Here is an 18277-nt window from a genome sequence, read left to right as displayed (position 1 = left end):
CATATTTGAAATGTCGTCTTTGCTAACTTAGCCATCCAGACTAAAAAAAAATGTTCTCTTAGGTTTTGCAGCAACATGCCTGTCATGATATTCTCACTATTCAATATACCTGGCAAACATACATTCTAGATACAAGTTATCGCTGGAGTGTGCTTGTGTCCTGTGGAATGTAGGAATCCCTCCATGTACACTTAAAGGGAACCTATCACCCCGTTTTTTAAAAATTAGATAAAAATAGTGTGAAATAGGGGCAGAGATGGGCTTTACATTACTGCCTTTTTGGTGCCTTTACACCCCCGTTAGGCTGCCGAAATACCTTTGTGAAGTGGCTGTTTTCTGCTGTCACTCAAGTTGGTCAGGTCGGATGGGCGTGGTCACAGCGCTGTTTCTCCCCCAGATCAGGCTCATCATTACGTTGGTGGTGTAGTGGTGTGCGCATGTCCAAAGAGAAGATCCGCTGCCCAGGAGATTCAAAACAGCGCGGTCTTCGCTATTTGCCGTTTACCGGTGGGCGCGGCCATCTTTCCTGTGGCCGCGCGTGCGCAGATGGAGCGCTCTGCTGCCCGGGCTTCAGGAAAATGGCCGCGGGATTCCGCGCGTGCACAGATGGAGATCGCGGTGGCCATTTTCCTGAAGCCCCGGGCAGCAGAGCGGTCCATCTGCGCACGCGCGGCCACAGGAAAGATGGCCGCGCCCACCGGTAAACTGCAAATAGCGAAGACCGCGCTGTTTTGAATCTCCTGGGCAGCGGATCTTCTCTTTGGACATGCGCACACCACTACGCCACCAACGTAATGATGAGCCTGATCTGGGGGAGAAACAGCGCTGTGACCACGCCCATCCGACCTGACCAACTTGAGTGACAGCAGAAAACGGCCACTTCACAAAGGTATTTCGGCAGCCTAACGGGGGTGTAAAGGCACCAAAAAGGCACTAATGTAAAGCCCAGCTCTGCCCCTATTTCACACTATTTTTATCTAATCTTTAAAAAACGGGGTGATGGGTTCCCTTTAATTACTTTACATGCACTGATCCGGAGTTACGACCGGTAATATAGTAACATAGTTAGTAAGGCCGAAAAAAGACATTTGTCCATCCAGTTCAGCCTATATTCCATCATAATAAATCCCCAGATCTACGTCCTTCTACAGAACCTAATAATTGTATGATACAATATTGTTCTGCTCCAGGAAGACATCCAGGCCTCTCTTGTACCCCTCGACTGAGTAGGCCATCACCACCTCCTCAGGCAAGCAATTCCAGATTCTCACTGCCCTAAGAGTAAAGAATCCTCTATGTTGGTGGAAAAACCTTCTCTCCTCCAGGCGCAAAGAATGCCCCCTTGTGCCCGTCGCCTTCCTTGGTATAAACAGATCCTCAGCGAGATATTTGTATTGTCCCCTTATATACTTATACATGGTTATTAGATCGCCCCTCAGTCGTCTTTTTTCTAGACTAAATAATCCTAATTTCACTAATCTATCTGGGTTTTGTAGTTCTCCCATCCCCTTTATTAACTTTGTTGCCCTCCTTTGTACTCTCTCTAGTTCCATTATATCCTTCCTGAGCACCGGTGCCCAAAACTGGACACAGTACTCCATGTGCGGTCTAACTAGGGATTTGTACAGAGGCAGTATAATGCTCTCATCATGTGTATCCAGACCTCTTTTAATGCACCCCATGATCCTGTTTGCCTTGGCAGCTGCTGCCTGGCACTGGCTGCTCCAGGTAAGTTTATCATTAACTAGGATCCCCAAGTCCTTCTCCCTGTCAGATTTACCCAGTGGTTTCCCGTTCAGTGTGTAATGGTGACCGGTGTTCTAGCCCAGAGCTTCATTCACAATTCTGCTTGTTGGAGCAGACGAGCTTGACGGTCTCTTCATCGGAGAAATCCCTAGCTGTGACGTAGTGGGAGAGTTGGCTTTTCTACGTCAGATGGTGTATTTTTTTTTTTTTTTTTATGAGACTTTCATTCTGTAGGCTGCAGAATTGACCGTGCAGATCTGCGCCATTACACAAGATGTGAAAAGAGTAAAACAATGGGTTTACATAGTTCTGAAATTGGAGCTTCAGATTTCAAAATGTGTTTAATTATAAAGCATTTGCAATCTACTTTGTTTTTTTTTGTTTTTTTGAGCTCCATAACACCCCATTCATCTTGTGCACTCCTCCTCTAAATAGCAAAGCCACTAAAGACTCAAGGTCTACAAAAATTCAATTTTCAACAGCAGAAAAAAAAGGCAGCAACACTTACCTGCCCAGATCTTGGAACAAATGCACTGCAGGGTTCAGCCAGCCCATAAAGCAAGATGTTAGCAACACAGGTGAACCAGACACTATGCGGTACCATTGTGTGAACAACGCCCTATGTGGGCCTTTATTGTGCACTTGTATACTGGGCAGTCACCCCCTCCAGGAGTGGGTATGTGGTGAGTGGCTGTTGATCTGGTATTTTGCACCTGTGTTGCTAACATCTTGCTTTATGGGCTGGCTGCACCCTGCAGTGCATTTGTTCCAAGATCTGGGCAGGTAAGTGTTGCACTCCTCCTCCCATCAGTTTATATCCTCTTGATTGCCATTCGCATTATACAGCACTGTGTAGTTGCTCATTTTGTCTTTCTATCCACCTAATTTTCTCTTCTCCATGTAGAATCGGGATGTCTCAGTTCCCTGCATGAATCATTCCCCTCTTCACCTCCTGACCCTGCTGCTCCGCACCTCCTCCATTGACACTTGCAGTAACTGATGAGTCATGCAGGGAAAATGGACTTCCTGTTTCTACATGGGGCTTAAAAGGATTCAGCTAGTCTGTTTTTTTTTTTTTTTTTTATCATGTGATGACCTAGACCTAATGGAAAAGGGTAGAATTGTCTATATAATGACTGCAATATATGGAGTACGGTATATACACTTTGAGTGCCTCTTTAAAAAGGTTTTCCCTTTTTTTTTTTTTTTCCATTTTAATTAGTAGATCTTTGAATAATATCTTCCACATTTTGGATGTGTTTATAAAAATAAAAATAATCCTGTGCTGAGGTGATCTTATAAATGTGCCCCTGCTGTGTACTGTGTAATGGCCGTGTCTGATCATGCAGGGACATGGTCTGATCATACCACAGCTCCTGGGCAGGGGAGGAAGGTTATGAGGGGATACAGACAGGACGTCACGGGAGGGAAAATTATTCTTTTTGTGAGGCAAAACCTGTTTTTATTCAATGTTGTACTTCAAAGAATAAGCTGTAATTTCTGCATACTCTTTGACATCTTCACATGCCAGTACACAGCAGGGACACATTTAGAAGATTATCTCGGCACAGGAACATTATTATTTTTAATGGATCTTATTGTGAAATCGATTTCAAAGATCTATTAATTAAAATGTTGATAGTTAACTTGGTTCTTGGGAAAACATTTTTTTTAAAGTCTGTGAGGACCCGAATATAGATCCCTTTCCTTCATCCAACCACAGACTACAATTCTGCCAATTGTGTGATTGGTTTTGGGCCCCAGATTTTGGAGTAGAAGTACGCTGTACTCAAACATCATACTTTTTAAAATAAAATCCGATGTCCAAAATCTGTTTTTTTTAAGTTACGGTATCTTCCATCAATATCAGAAAACTATTTAGTAGCTGTGCTTTCCTGCCCTTATTGTTTCTCTTACTTTGAACACCATAGCGTAGTCTGCTTATATCAACCCAAGACTGATGTGGTGTACATCGCTCAATTCAGTCATATATTCGTACAACGTGTGTGTGTGTCATATATTATATCATATATATATTTTTTTTTATTCCCTAGACCTTAACAGAATATATTTTATATTTCCCCCTACACAGCTGATGGCGAGGGGGGCTCTGTAATGGGGAAAACATTGAAGGGCACCCAGTGGTGGTTATAGACTCTTCATGCTATAAATCGCCAACTCTGAGGTTAAACTTAGTGATTGTTATGTGATTATTCTACAGTATGATCAGTGACATACTGGATTACTGCTTTGACATAGTGTTAGTGTTTTTGATTTTTATTTGGTGTCTGTCTTTATTTTAATGTCTGACTTTGTGTTTTGTTTTTTTTTTCTTTCTCTCTTCATTGATTTAAAGCATCCTCAACGTGAACCAGGGAAGATCAATGTTGGGAGGTTGAATGCTGAGAACATCACTAATGAAGATGCCGACTCCTGCTTCTCTGAGAAAAGTAAATTTTCAAGTATTTTCTTAATTTTAGCTGTTTTGATATGTGCATGCATCCTAATACTAATAAGGAATCTTTTGCAATGGTGCTTATTTTTGTTTATCAGGCTATGTGCACACGTTCAGGTTTTTTCGCGTTTTTTTTTCGCAATAAAAACGCTATAAAAACTCAAACGCATACATTAAGCATCCTATCATTTAGAATGCATTCTGCATGTTTTGTGCACATGGTGTGTTTTTTTTCTGCAAAAAAACGCGTTGCGGTGTAAAAAAAGCAGCATGTTCATTAATTTTGCAGATATTTTCCACGTTTTTCCTGCAATTCTATGCATTGGGGAAAAAATCGCTGTAAAATCGCATGCGGATTTCTGGCAAAAATGTCCGGTTTTTGTCAGGAAAATTTCTGCCAGAAATCCTGACGTGTGCACATAGCCTCAAATTCAGATCCTGTATCTCTTGTAATCATGGCCCAGAGTATGTATGTATGTATGTATGTATGTATGTATGTATGTATGTATGCCACAGCAACGAACATACATACATACATACATACATACATACATACATACATACATACATACATACATACATACATACATACATACATACATACATACATACCTACCAAGAGGTCAGAGCCACAGCAACGAACGTACGTACGTTCGTTGCTGTGGCTCTGACCTCTTGGTATGTATGTACGTACGTTCGTTCGTTGCTGTGGCTCTGACCTCTTGGTATGTATGTACGTACGTTCGTTCGTTGCTGTGGCTCTGACCTCTTGGTATGTATGTACGTACGTTCGTTCGTTGCTGTGGCTCTGACCTCTTGGTATGTATGTACGTACGTTCGTTCGTTGCTGTGGCTCTGACCTCTTGGACCTGTGGCATGACTTATCCATATGGGTGGCAGTGCCTCACGCCACACTCAGTCATGTACAATTTGGTAAGCTACTATAATGAAAGGGAATCGGGCTTCTGAAGAGAAGGAAAAAAATATTATCTGAGCGTTATTTGCAGGCAAATTGCTTCTTAACTGTGTCTTTCTGAAGCACATCTATAGGGCAAGTTACCGTATATACTCAAGTATAAGCCGACCCGAGTATAAGCCGACCCCCTTAATTTTGCCACAAAAAACTGGGAAAACGTATTGACTCGAGTATAAGCCTAGGGTGGAAAATGCAGCAGCTACCGGTGAATTTCAAAAATAAAAATAGATGCTCCATACCGTTCATTATGGCCCCATAGCTGTGCCATATAGTGCTCTGCACCGTTCATAATTGCCCCATAGCTGTGCCATATAGTGCTCTGCACCATTATTGCCCCATAGCTGTGCCATACAGTGCTCTGCACCGTCCATTATTGCCCCATAGCTGTGCCATATAGTGCTCTGCACCGTCCATTATTGCCCCATAGCTGTGCCATATAGTGCTCTGCACCATTATTGCCCCATAGCTGTGCCATATAGTGCTCTGCACCATTATTGCCCCATAGCTGTGCCATATAGTGCTCTGCACCATTATTGCCCCATAGCTGTGCCATATAGTGCTCTGCACCGTCCATTATTGCCCCATAGCTGTGCCATATAGTGCTCTGCACCATTATTGCCCCATAGCTGTGCCATATAGTGCTCTGCACCATTATTGCCCCATAGCTGTGCCATATAGTGCTCTGCACCATTATTGCCCCATAGCTGTGCCATATAGTGCTCTGCACCATTATTGCCCCATAGCTGTGCCATATAGTGCTCTGCACCGTCCATTATTGCCCCATAGCTGTGCCATACAGTGCTCTGCACCATTATTGCCCCATAGCTGTGCCATATAGTGCTCTGCAGCATTATTGCCCCATAGCTGTGCCATATAGTGCTCTGCACCATTATTGCCCCATAGCTGTGCCATACAGTGCTCTGCACCATTATTGCCCCATAGCTGTGCCATATAGTGCTCTGCACCATTATTGCCCCATAGCTGTGCCATACAGTGCTCTGCACCATTATTGCCCCATAGCTGTGCCATACAGTGCTCTGCACCATTATTGCCCCATAGCTGTGCCATATAGTGCTCTGCACCATTATTGCCCCATAGCTGTGCCATACAGTGCTCTGCACCGTCCATTATTGCCCCATAGCTGTGCCATACAGTGCTCTGCACCATTATTGTCCCATAGCTGTGCTATACAGTGCTCTGCACCATTATTGCCCCATAGCTGTGCCATATAGTGCTCTGCACCATTATTGCCCCATAGCTGTGACATACAGTGCTCTGCACCATTATTGCCCCATAGCTGTGCCATATAGTGCTCTGCACCATTATTGCCCCATAGCTGTGCCATACAGTGCTCTGCACCGTCCATTATTGTCCCATAGCTGTGCCATACAGTGCTCTGCACCATTATTGCCCCATAGCTGTGCCATACAGTGCTCTGCACCATTATTGCCCCATAGCTGTGCCATATAGTGCTCTGCACCATTATTGCCCCATAGCTGTGCCATACAGTGCTCTGCACCATTATTGCCCCATAGCTGTGCCATATAGTGCTCTGCACCGTCCATTATTGCCCCATAGCTGTGCCATACAGTGCTCTGCACCATTATTGCCCCATAGCTGTGCCATATAGTGCTCTGCACCATTATTGCCCCATAGCTGTGCCATACAGTGCTCTGCACCATTATTGCCCCATAGCTGTGCCATACAGTGCTCTGCACCATTATTGCCCCATAGCTGTGCCATATAGTGCTCTGCACCGTCCATTATTGCCCCATAGCTGTGCCATATAGTGCTCTGCACCATTATTGCCCCATAGCTGTGCCATATAGTGCTCTGCACCATTATTGCCCCATAGCTGTGCCATACAGTGCTCTGCACCGTCCATTATTGCCCCATAGCTGTGCCATACAGTGCTCTGCACCATTATTGCCCCATAGCTGTGCCATACAGTGCTCTGCACCATTATTGCCCCATAGCTGTGCCATATAGTGCTCTGCACCATTATTGCCCCATAGCTGTGCCATACAGTGCTCTGCACCGTCCATTATTGCCCCATAGCTGTGCCATATAGTGCTCTGCACCATTATTGCCCCATAGCTGTGCCATATAGTGCTCTGCACCGTCCATTATTGCCTCATAGCTGTGCCATACAGTGCTCTGCACCATTATTGCCCCATAGCTGTGCCATATAGTGCTCTGCACCATTATTGCCCCATAGCTGTGCCATACAGTGCTCTGCACCGTCCATTATTGCCCCATAGCTGTGCCATATAGTGCTCTGCACCATTATTGCCCCATAGCTGTGCCATATAGTGCTCTGCACCGTCCATTATTGCCCCATAGCTGTGCCATACAGTGCTCTGCACCATTATTGCCCCATAGCTGTGCCATATAGTGCTCTGCACCATTATTGCCCCATAGCTGTGCCATACAGTGCTCTGCACCATCCATTATTGCCCCATAGCTGTGCCATATAGTGCTCTGCACCATTATTGCCCCATAGCTGTGCCATATAGTGCTCTGCACCATTATTGCCCCATAGCTGTGCCATACAGTGCTCTGCACCATTATTGCCCCATAGCTGTGCCATATAGTGCTCTGCACCATTATTGCCCCATAGCTGTGACATACAGTGCTCTGCACCATTATTGCCCCATAGCTGTGCCATATAGTGCTCTGCACCATTATTGCCCCATAGCTGTGCCATACAGTGCTCTGCACCGTCCATTATTGCCCCATAGCTGTGCCATACAGTGCTCTGCACCATCATTGCCCCATAGCTGTGCCATACAGTGCTCTGCACCATTATTGCCCCATAGCTGTGCCATACAGTGCTCTGCACCGTCCATTATTGCCCCATAGCTGTGCCATATAGTGCTCTGCACCATTATTGCCCCATAGCTGTGCCATATAGTGCTCTGCACCATTATTGCCCCATAGCTGTGCCATACAGTGCTCTGCACCATTATTGCCCCATAGCTGTGCCATATAGTGCTCTGCACCGTCCATTATTGCCCCATAGCTGTGCCATACAGTGCTCTGCACCATTATTGCCCCATAGCTGTGCCATATAGTGCTCTGCACCATTATTGCCCCATAGCTGTGCCATACAGTGCTCTGCACCATTATTGCCCCATAGCTGTGCCATACAGTGCTCTGCACCATTATTGCCCCATAGCTGTGCCATATAGTGCTCTGCACCGTCCATTATTGCCCCATAGCTGTGCCATATAGTGCTCTGCATTATTATTGCCCCATAGCTGTGCCATATAGTGCTCTGCACCATTATTGCCCCATAGCTGTGCCATACAGTGCTCTGCACCGTCCATTATTGCCCCATAGCTGTGCCATACAGTGCTCTGCACCATTATTGCCCCATAGCTGTGCCATACAGTGCTCTGCACCATTATTGCCCCATAGCTGTGCCATATAGTGCTCTGCACCGTCCATTATTGCCCCATAGCTGTGCCATACAGTGCTCTGCACCATTATTGCCCCATAGCTGTGCCATATAGTGCTCTGCACCATTATTGCCCCATAGCTGTGCCATACAGTGCTCTGCACCGTCCATTATTGCCCCATAGCTGTGCCATATAGTGCTCTGCACCATTATTGCCCCATAGCTGTGCCATACAGTGCTCTGCACCATTATTGCCCCATAGCTGTGCCATACAGTGCTCTGCACCGTCCATTATTGCCCCATAGCTGTGCCATACAGTGCTCTGCACCATTATTGCCCCATAGCTGTGCCATACAGTGCTCTGCACCATTATTGCCCCATAGCTGTGCCATATAGTGCTCTGCACCGTCCATTATTGCCCCATAGCTGTGCCATACAGTGCTCTGCACCATTATTGCCCCATAGCTGTGCCATATAGTGCTCTGCACCATTATTGCCCCATAGCTGTGCCATACAGTGCTCTGCACCGTCCATTATTGCCCCATAGCTGTGCCATATAGTGCTCTGCACCATTATTGCCCCATAGCTGTGCCATATAGTGCTCTGCACCATTATTGCCCCATAGCTGTGCCATACAGTGCTCTGCACTGTCCATTATTGCCCCATAGCTGTGCCATATAGTGCTCTGCACCATTATTGCCCCATAGCTGTGCCATATAGTGCTCTGCACCGTCCATTATTGCCCCATAGCTGTGCCATACAGTGCTCTGCACCATTATTGCCCCATAGCTGTGCCATATAGTGCTCTGCACCATTATTGCCCCATAGCTGTGCCATACAGTGCTCTGCACCGTCCATTATTGCCCCATAGCTGTGCCATATAGTGCTCTGCACCATTATTGCCCCATAGCTGTGCCATATAGTGCTCTGCACCATTATTGCCCCATAGCTGTGCCATACAGTGCTCTGCACCATTATTGCCCCATAGCTGTGCCATATAGTGCTCTGCACCATTATTGCCCCATAGCTGTGCCATACAGTGCTCTGCACCATTATTGCCCCATAGCTGTGCCATATAGTGCTCTGCACCATTATTGCCCCATAGTTGTGCCATATAGTGCTCTGCACCATTATTGCCCCATAGCTGTGCCATATAGTGCTCTGCACCATTATTGCCCCATAGCTGTGCCATACAGTGCTCTGAACCATTATTGCCCCATAGCTGTGCCATATAGTGCTCTGCACCATTATTGCCCCATAGCTGTGCCATACAGTGCTCTGCACCATTATTGCCCCATAGCTGTGCCATATAGTGCTCTGCACCATTATTGCCCCATAGCTGTGCCATATAGTGCTCTGCACCATTATTGCCCCATAGCTGTGCCATACAGTGCTCTGCACCGTCCATTATTGCCCCATAGCTGTGCCATACAGTGCTCTGCACCATTATTGCCCCATAGCTGTGCCATATAGTGCTCTGCACCATTATTGCCCCATAGCTGTGCCATACAGTGCTCTGCACCGTCCATTATTGCCCCATAGCTGTGCCATATAGTGCTCTGCACCATTATTGCCCCATAGCTGTGCCATATAGTGCTCTGCACCATTATTGCCCCATAGCTGTGCCATACAGTGCTCTGCACTGTCCATTATTGCCCCATAGCTGTGCCATATAGTGCTCTGCACCATTATTGCCCCATAGCTGTGCCATATAGTGCTCTGCACCGTCCATTATTGCCCCATAGCTGTGCCATACAGTGCTCTGCACCATTATTGCCCCATAGCTGTGCCATATAGTGCTCTGCACCATTATTGCCCCATAGCTGTGCCATACAGTGCTCTGCACCGTCCATTATTGCCCCATAGCTGTGCCATATAGTGCTCTGCACCATTATTGCCCCATAGCTGTGCCATATAGTGCTCTGCACCATTATTGCCCCATAGCTGTGCCATACAGTGCTCTGCACCATTATTGCCCCATAGCTGTGCCATATAGTGCTCTGCACCATTATTGCCCCATAGCTGTGCCATACAGTGCTCTGCACCATTATTGCCCCATAGCTGTGCCATATAGTGCTCTGCACCATTATTGCCCCATAGTTGTGCCATATAGTGCTCTGCACCATTATTGCCCCATAGCTGTGCCATATAGTGCTCTGCACCATTATTGCCCCATAGCTGTGCCATACAGTGCTCTGAACCATTATTGCCCCATAGCTGTGCCATATAGTGCTCTGCACCATTATTGCCCCATAGCTGTGCCATACAGTGCTCTGCACCATTATTGCCCCATAGCTGTGCCATATAGTGCTCTGCACCATTATTGCCCCATAGCTGTGCCATATAGTGCTCTGCACCGTCCATTATTGCCCCATAGCTGTGCCATATAGTGCTCTGCACCATTATTGCCCCATAGCTGTGCCATACAGTGCTCTGCACCGTCCATTATTGCCCCATAGCTGTGCCATACAGTGCTCTGCACCATTATTGCCCCATAGCTGTGCCATATAGTGCTCTGCACCGTCCATTATTGCCCCATAGCTGTGCCATACAGTACTCTGCACCATTATTGCCCCATAGCTGTGCCATACAGTGCTCTGCACCATTATTGCCCCATAGCTGTGCCATACAGTGCTCTGCACCATTATTGCCCCATAGCTGTGCCATATAGTGCTCTGCACCGTCCATTATTGCCCCATAGCTGTGCCATATAGTGCTCTGCACCATTATTGCCCCATAGCTGTGCCATATAGTGCTCTGCACCATTATTGCCCCATAGCTGTGCCATACAGTGCTCTGCACCATTATTGCCCCATAGCTGTGCCATATAGTGCTCTGCACCATTATTGCCCCATAGCTGTGCCATATAGTGCTCTGCACCATTATTGCCCCATAGCTGTGCCATACAGTGCTCTGCACCGTCCATTATTGCCCCATAGCTGTGCCATACAGTGCTCTGCACCATTATTGCCCCATAGCTGTGCCATATAGTGCTCTGCACCGTCCATTATTGCCCCATAGCTGTGCCATACAGTACTCTGCACCATTATTGCCCCATAGCTGTGCCATACAGTGCTCTGCACCATTATTGCCCCATAGCTGTGCCATACAGTGCTCTGCACCATTATTGCCCCATAGCTGTGCCATATAGTGCTCTGCACCGTCCATTATTGCCCCATAGCTGTGCCATATAGTGCTCTGCACCATTATTGCCCCATAGCTGTGCCATATAGTGCTCTGCACCATTATTGCCCCATAGCTGTGCCATATAGTGCTCTGCACCATTATTGCCCCATAGCTGTGCCATACAGTGCTCTGCACCATTATTGCCCCATTGCTGCTGCTGCAATAAAAATAATAAAACACATACTCACCTCTCTTGCTTGCAGCTCCTCGGCGCCATCTTCCCTGCGTCTCCCCGCACTGACTGATCAGGCAGAGGGCGGCGCGCACACTATATGCGTCATCGCGCCCTCTGACCTGAACAGTCAGTGCAAAGAGACGCCGGGAAGATGGCGCGGCGCCCGGCGTGTGGAACGAGGACACTACAGGTGAATATGTCATACTTACCTGCTCCCGGCGTCCCGCTCCTTCCCCCGGACAGCTGGTCTTCGGTGCCGCAGCCTCTTCCTCTGTCAGCGGTCACCGGCACCGCTGATTAGAGAAATGAATTATGCGGCTCCGCCCCTATGGAGGTGGAGCAGCCTATTCATTTCTCTAATGAGCGGTCCCACGTGACCGCTCAGGGGAAGAGCTGCTGCACCCGGAGACCGTGGGACGGGCAGGGGGAGCGCCAGGATCGCCGGGACTAGGTGAGTATGCCTCAGCGCCCTCTCCCCCTCACCCGCCGACCGTGACTCGAGTATAAGCCGAGGGGGCACTTTCAGCCCACAAATTTGGGCTGAAAATCTCGGCTTATACTCGAGTATATACGGTATATTCTCCCTGCAACCATTCTTTTTACAGTCATACTATTAAGTTTTTTGCATTACTGGAAGTGCAAGGGGCTGTAAGTTACAGCTCGCTGCAGTGAGTGCACTGTCATCACTCAGGCACATTCACTGACGCCTGCTGTGCTCACACATGCTACAGAGCAGGCGTGCACTGAGCCATGGGGGTGATTACAGTGCACTCGCTTTATAGTAAGCGATGACCATTACCGCCCCCTGCACCTGTTCGCTTCTAGTAACGCAGCAAAATACAGTTAAAATGCTATTTACCTGCAGATAAATGGTGTCTTTCTGGAGGTGTTTGGTTCCCTTTTAGAGAACAGATGCTATGTGTGTTTTGTAACCATTTAATTTTCTGGGGTTTTTTTTAACTGCTTTTTTTTTTTTTTTTTTACAAGTATTCAAGAGCCCGTGTCGTTTATGTACAGCGTTGTCAAGAATTGTTACTTTTTATTTATTGTTTTTAAAGTAAGAATATTCTTATAGCAATTTATGAAAATTAGGGGGGTTGGAACGGAGCACCAGGGAAGGACAATCTTGGTTAACAATGTTAGGATATCAATTGGGCAGTTTGATTCTTATTTACAGCTGCCTTTTTTTAGAATGTATATGTAGATGCCATGCTTCTTTGTGCCAATTTCTGTTGTGTTCTGTTACGGTTGCATACCCGCCTCTGTTCTGCCACTCTATAAGGTCTGGGTAGCATATTTTGAACAGTCTAGCCATTAGTTCAGGTTGTAACTTTTTTTTTTTTTTTTTTTTTGCCTTGATGTTCAGGTCCTTCATCAATCGGTTCTCCTGATATCAGTCCCAGTAAACTCACCTCTCAGAAAAGTCAGGAAATCTCTCATGTCTTGGAAACCACCTCTCTTAAGGACAGAATGGCGAAATACCAAGCTGCCCTGAGCAAACAGGCCAAGCCCACCTCTCCTACGGTAAATCTTCATGTGCTTTCCCTTTTGATTCCTAAAATACAAATTGTAGCAATGAAACTTTTCTTGGCCCGAGCAAAGTACCCTATTCACTTCCAGTTTGAGAAATGTTGGAGGACCAGATGATTGACGCAGAATGAATAGTGCTGACACCTGTCCGCTCCAGTAACGCCACTCGCACTTCTCTATTAGAGACATTGAATTGACTGCACATGGTATACACCATGTTTGCATATTATTTAAAGGGAACCTGTCGAAGGTACACAGATACCATCTACAATTACTCCAACTGACCCTTACCCACTTCTGGACTAACAGAGGATTTTGCCTAAATGTACTAGAGCGATAGAAAGATGCCACTTTTCAATTGACCGAATGCCTTGCTGGTCACACGATGCATTATACATACCTAATCAGAGCACCACGTGAGGACCCCCACAAGCTGCCCCGGGGTATGAGCATATCATTAAAGGGAATCGGTCACCTCCTTTTTCGCCTATAAGCTAAGCCCATCGGCATCAGGGGCTTATCTACAGCATTCTGGAATGCTGTAGATAAGCCCCCGATGTAACTTGAAAGATGATAAAAACAAGTTGGATTATACTCACCCAGGGGCGGTCCCTGTCGGGTCTGATGGGTGTCCCTGTCGGGTCTGATGGGTGTCCCTGTCGGGTCTGATGGGTGTCCCTGTCCAGGTCCGGCGCCTCCCATCTTCATACGATGACGTCCTCTTCTTTGCTTCTTGTCGCGGCTCCTGTGCAGGCAGAGCAAAGTACTGCAGTGCGCAGGCATCGGGCCTCTCTGACCTTTCCCGGCGCCTGCGACGCCCATAGGACCGGATTGCATCGGGACCGCCCCTGGGTGAGTATAATCTAACTTGTTTTTCTTATCTTTCAGGTTACATTGGGGCTTATCTACAGCATTACAGAATGCTGTAGATAAGCCCCTGATGGCGGTGGCCTTAGCTTATAGGTGAAAAATGGGGTGACAGATTCCCTTTAACTCAAAACTGAAAATAAAAATTAAACAACCACAAGATGGATATTATCAACCAAGGTATAATTTTAATCAGAAGGAATATAAACCAGCTCGCCGATGATGCATAAGCCAATCCTCGGGAGCACGGACCCGCTGTGTTCAGGCGTATTGAGTCCAAAAAAGAAAAGAATGTCCAGCTTCACCGAATCCGTAAAAGAGTTTTCTTTATTCACATACTTTTAAGCATAGAGGATACAGACTTCAGCACAAGCCATATGGGTAAGAATCTCAACGCGTTTCTGGAGACTAAGCTCCCTTAATCATGACATAATTTTAATCAGTATAATGGCGCCGACCTGACAGTATCTGTAGGTTACTGTGCACAATTATGCTGACAGCTTTCATTTAAAGGGATCATGACATGTTACATGCTATTAACCTGAAGATTAACCCCACATCTGCAGGTTAATAGCTTTTTTTTTTTTTCTAAGTGGCTAAAATGGACCTTGTCAGAAGACTAGACGGGACATCATGAGGCTAGTACAGTGCATCGTGTGACCAGCAGGGCATTTTCAGTCAAGTGGAAAGCGGCATCTTTCTAGCGCTCCAGTACATTTAGGTGAAATCCTAGTGTTAGTCCAGAAGTGGGTAAGGGTCAGTTGGAGTAATTGTAGATGGTATCTGTGTACCCCCTCATCTATCCTGTGGCATTTCACTTTATATAAAGAGACTTTGTGGTGTCGATCTACTGGAAAACTGCACGTTCTGTTACTGATGGAAACTTAAGACGGTCTGATAATGGAAAAACAAGCTGAAGCTATTTGTGGAATGAGAAGCCGTTCACTCATAGTATCCAGGACATTTATGCTTCATATTCCTAGGTAATTTAAAGGTTATGGACAGCTTTAACTTGAGAAAAATTATTTTCATATATTTTTAGTACTGCCCACACTTCTTTGCATGCAGAATAATTGTTAATGCAATCAGTGTGTTGAGAGCATGTTTTCAGCACCATCTCTGCTGTTTACACTGGACAACGGGAAATGGGGAAAATCGATTTTAAGTCCTTTCTCACGTCAGTGTCTCCAGTATGTGTGGTGCCAGTTTTCACACGTATCGGAGACGCTGACACACGTAGACCCATTCAAATGAATGGGTCTGTGCACGGACTGTGTCCGAGTGGCACACACGTAGACGTCTGTTTCTGTGCAGCTGCACGGATCACACAAACCCATTCAAGTCAATGGGTCCATGTAAACATGTACTGCACACGGATGCCGTCCGTGTGATGCATCAGTATCACACGAACAGCCGCCAAGGAAGAAGCATTACAGTAAGCGCTGTTCCCCGGCGGCTGGTGCTGAAGCCGGCTCCTCATTCTCCCCTGCTCTGCCGGCAATCTGCGCAAGCAGAGGAGAAGTATGTTCGAACGTTGACCACAGGTGGGGGCTTTTGGGACTCTTACCCCCATCATCTGACACCTGCAGCCGCTAATAACAGTGAAAGCAGGAGCGGATGATCGGGGTATTCCACAGCCGCCGCCTGCGATCTAACTAAATAAATGAATGAAAAACCCGACTCGGGTTCCCCAATATCTTCTTGAACCAACCAGGCAAAACTTAATACTTAATGACTAAGTATGGAATGGACAGGGCAACTGTTAGGTGGATTCATAACTGGCTTAGGCTACTTTCACACTAGCGTCGTTTGGCCTCCGTCGCAATGCGTCGTTTTGGAGAAAAAAACGCATCCTGCAAAAGTGCTTGCAGGATGCGTTTTTTTTCTCCATTGACTTGCATTAGCGACGGATTGCCACACGTCGCATCCGTCATGCGACGGATGCGTCGTGTTTTGGCGGACCGTCGGCACAAAAAAAGCTACATGTAACTTTTTTTGTGCGTCGTGTCCGCCATTTCCGACCGCGCATGCGTGGCCGGAACTCGGCCCCCTCCTCCCCGGACCTTACAATGGGGCAGCGGATGCGTTGAAAAACTGCATCCGCTGCCCCCGTTGTGCGGCGCTTTCAACGCTAGCGTCGTTGCGTCGGCACGTCGCATTGCGACGTGCAGTGCACGACGCTAGTGTGAAAGTAGCCTTAGTGATCGGACCCAAAGAGTGGTCGTAAATGGGCTGCACATCCAGTTGGAAGAATGTCTCAAGTGAGGTACCACAGGGTTCTGTCCTGGGCCCTTTATTGTTCAACATCTTTATCAATGATTTAGATGAAGGAATTGAGGGTACACTGATTAAAGTGGCTGACACAAAGCTAGGAGGAATAGCTAATACTAGAGAAGAGAGGAGATTCAAAAAGATAAAAATAAACTAGAGCAGTGGGAAGCAACTAACAGAATGGTTTTTAACAAGGAAAAATGCTAAGTACTACATCTGGGCAATAAAAATGAAAAAAGCATATACAAAATGGGAGGAATAGGGCTAAGCAACAGCACATGTGAAAAAGACTTGGGTATACTAATAGATCATAAACTGAACATGAGTCAACAGTGTGATGCAGCAGCAAAAAAGGCAAATGCAATTTTGGGCTGTATTAACAGAAACGTACAGTCTAGATCATGTGAAGTCATTATTGCCCTCTACTCCTCTTTTGTAAGACCTCATCTCGAATAGCTGTCCAGTTTTGGGCACCACATATTAAAAAAGACATCAACAAAGTGGAGCAATTTCAGAGAAGAGCGACCAGAATGGTGACCAGTCTGCAAACCATATCCTATGAGGAATGGATTTGGGAATGTTTAGCTTGCAAAAAAGACTGAGAGGAGACTTTAATAGCGGTCTACAAATATCTCAAGGGCTGTCACATTGTAGAAGGATCATCTTTATTCTCATTTGCACAAGGAAAGACTAGAAGCAATGGGATGAAGCTGAATGGAAGGAGGCACAGATTGGATATTATATTAGGAAAAACTTTTTGACAGGGTGATCAATGAGTGCAACAGGCTGCCTACGAGAGGTGGTGAGTTTTCCTTCCATGGAAGTCTTCAAACAGAGGCTGAACAGACACCTGTCTGGGATGATTTAGTGAATCCTGCTTTGAGCAGGGGGTTGGACCAGATGACCCAGGAGGTCCCTTCCAACTCTACCATTCTATGATTCTAACTGCAACCCTCAGCTGTCAGCTTCTGCAAGGTTGATCATCAAGAATAGAGGGTTCTCACACTGTTTTTGATTTAAAAAAAATAAATAAATAAATAATTTTAAAAAAACGGTGTGTGGTTACCCCCCCATTTTTGACAACCAACCTTGCTAAAGCTCACAGTAAGGGGCCATAGATATTGCCCCTCCAGCCTAAAAACAGCAGCCCACAGCTTCCCAGAAAAGGCGCATCTATTGAATGCGCCAATTTTGGCGCTTTGCTTGGCTCTTCCCACTTGCCCTATAGCGGTGGCAAGTGGGGTTCATATTTGTGGGGTTTATGTCACCTTTGTATTGTCCGGTGACATCAAGCCCACGGCTTGGTAATGGAGAGGCGTCTAGAAGACACCTTTCAATTACTAATCCTATAGTTATGTTAAATAAAGACACAGCCAGAATAAAATCCTTTATTTGAAGAAATGACAGACTCCTTTTAATATTCTAAATTAAACCATACTTACTGCAACACCTAATTCCCCGAAGCCCTTTATCTCCTGTAAAAAAATAAAATAAATAAACCACAATATACCATACCTGTCTGTCGTTGTAATCCATGTCTAGGGTCTTAATAGTTTTCAACCTGAATGGTGCCAAGATGCGACCGTCCCGGCTGAAAATCACTGGTGAATGAGATGCTGGGAGCGTGATGATCTCAGGACCGTGGGAAAATGCCAGTGATGTTTGCATCCA

At 46.3% G+C, this 18277-nt stretch overlaps 1 protein-coding gene across 2 annotated transcripts in view; it reads left to right on the top strand.

Moving 5' to 3' along the window:
* The window catches only part of LIMA1 (LIM domain and actin binding 1), a 73143-nt gene that overhangs the window by 42149 nt on the left and 12717 nt on the right, over nucleotides 1-18277 (top strand). For both annotated transcript variants that reach the window (XM_077298070.1, XM_077298069.1), the window contains 2 exons: nucleotides 4103-4196; nucleotides 13305-13462. In XM_077298070.1, the coding sequence (XP_077154185.1) occupies nucleotides 4103-4196; nucleotides 13305-13462 (252 nt within the window). The remainder of the gene's footprint in view (nucleotides 1-4102; nucleotides 4197-13304; nucleotides 13463-18277) is intronic.

Source organism: Ranitomeya variabilis, chromosome 3 (genome assembly GCF_051348905.1).
Source record: "Ranitomeya variabilis isolate aRanVar5 chromosome 3, aRanVar5.hap1, whole genome shotgun sequence".
NCBI classification, from domain to species: Eukaryota; Metazoa; Chordata; class Amphibia; order Anura; family Dendrobatidae; genus Ranitomeya; species Ranitomeya variabilis.
Note: the sequence above shows the minus strand (reverse complement) of the source record. Positions and strands in the feature narration are given on the sequence as shown.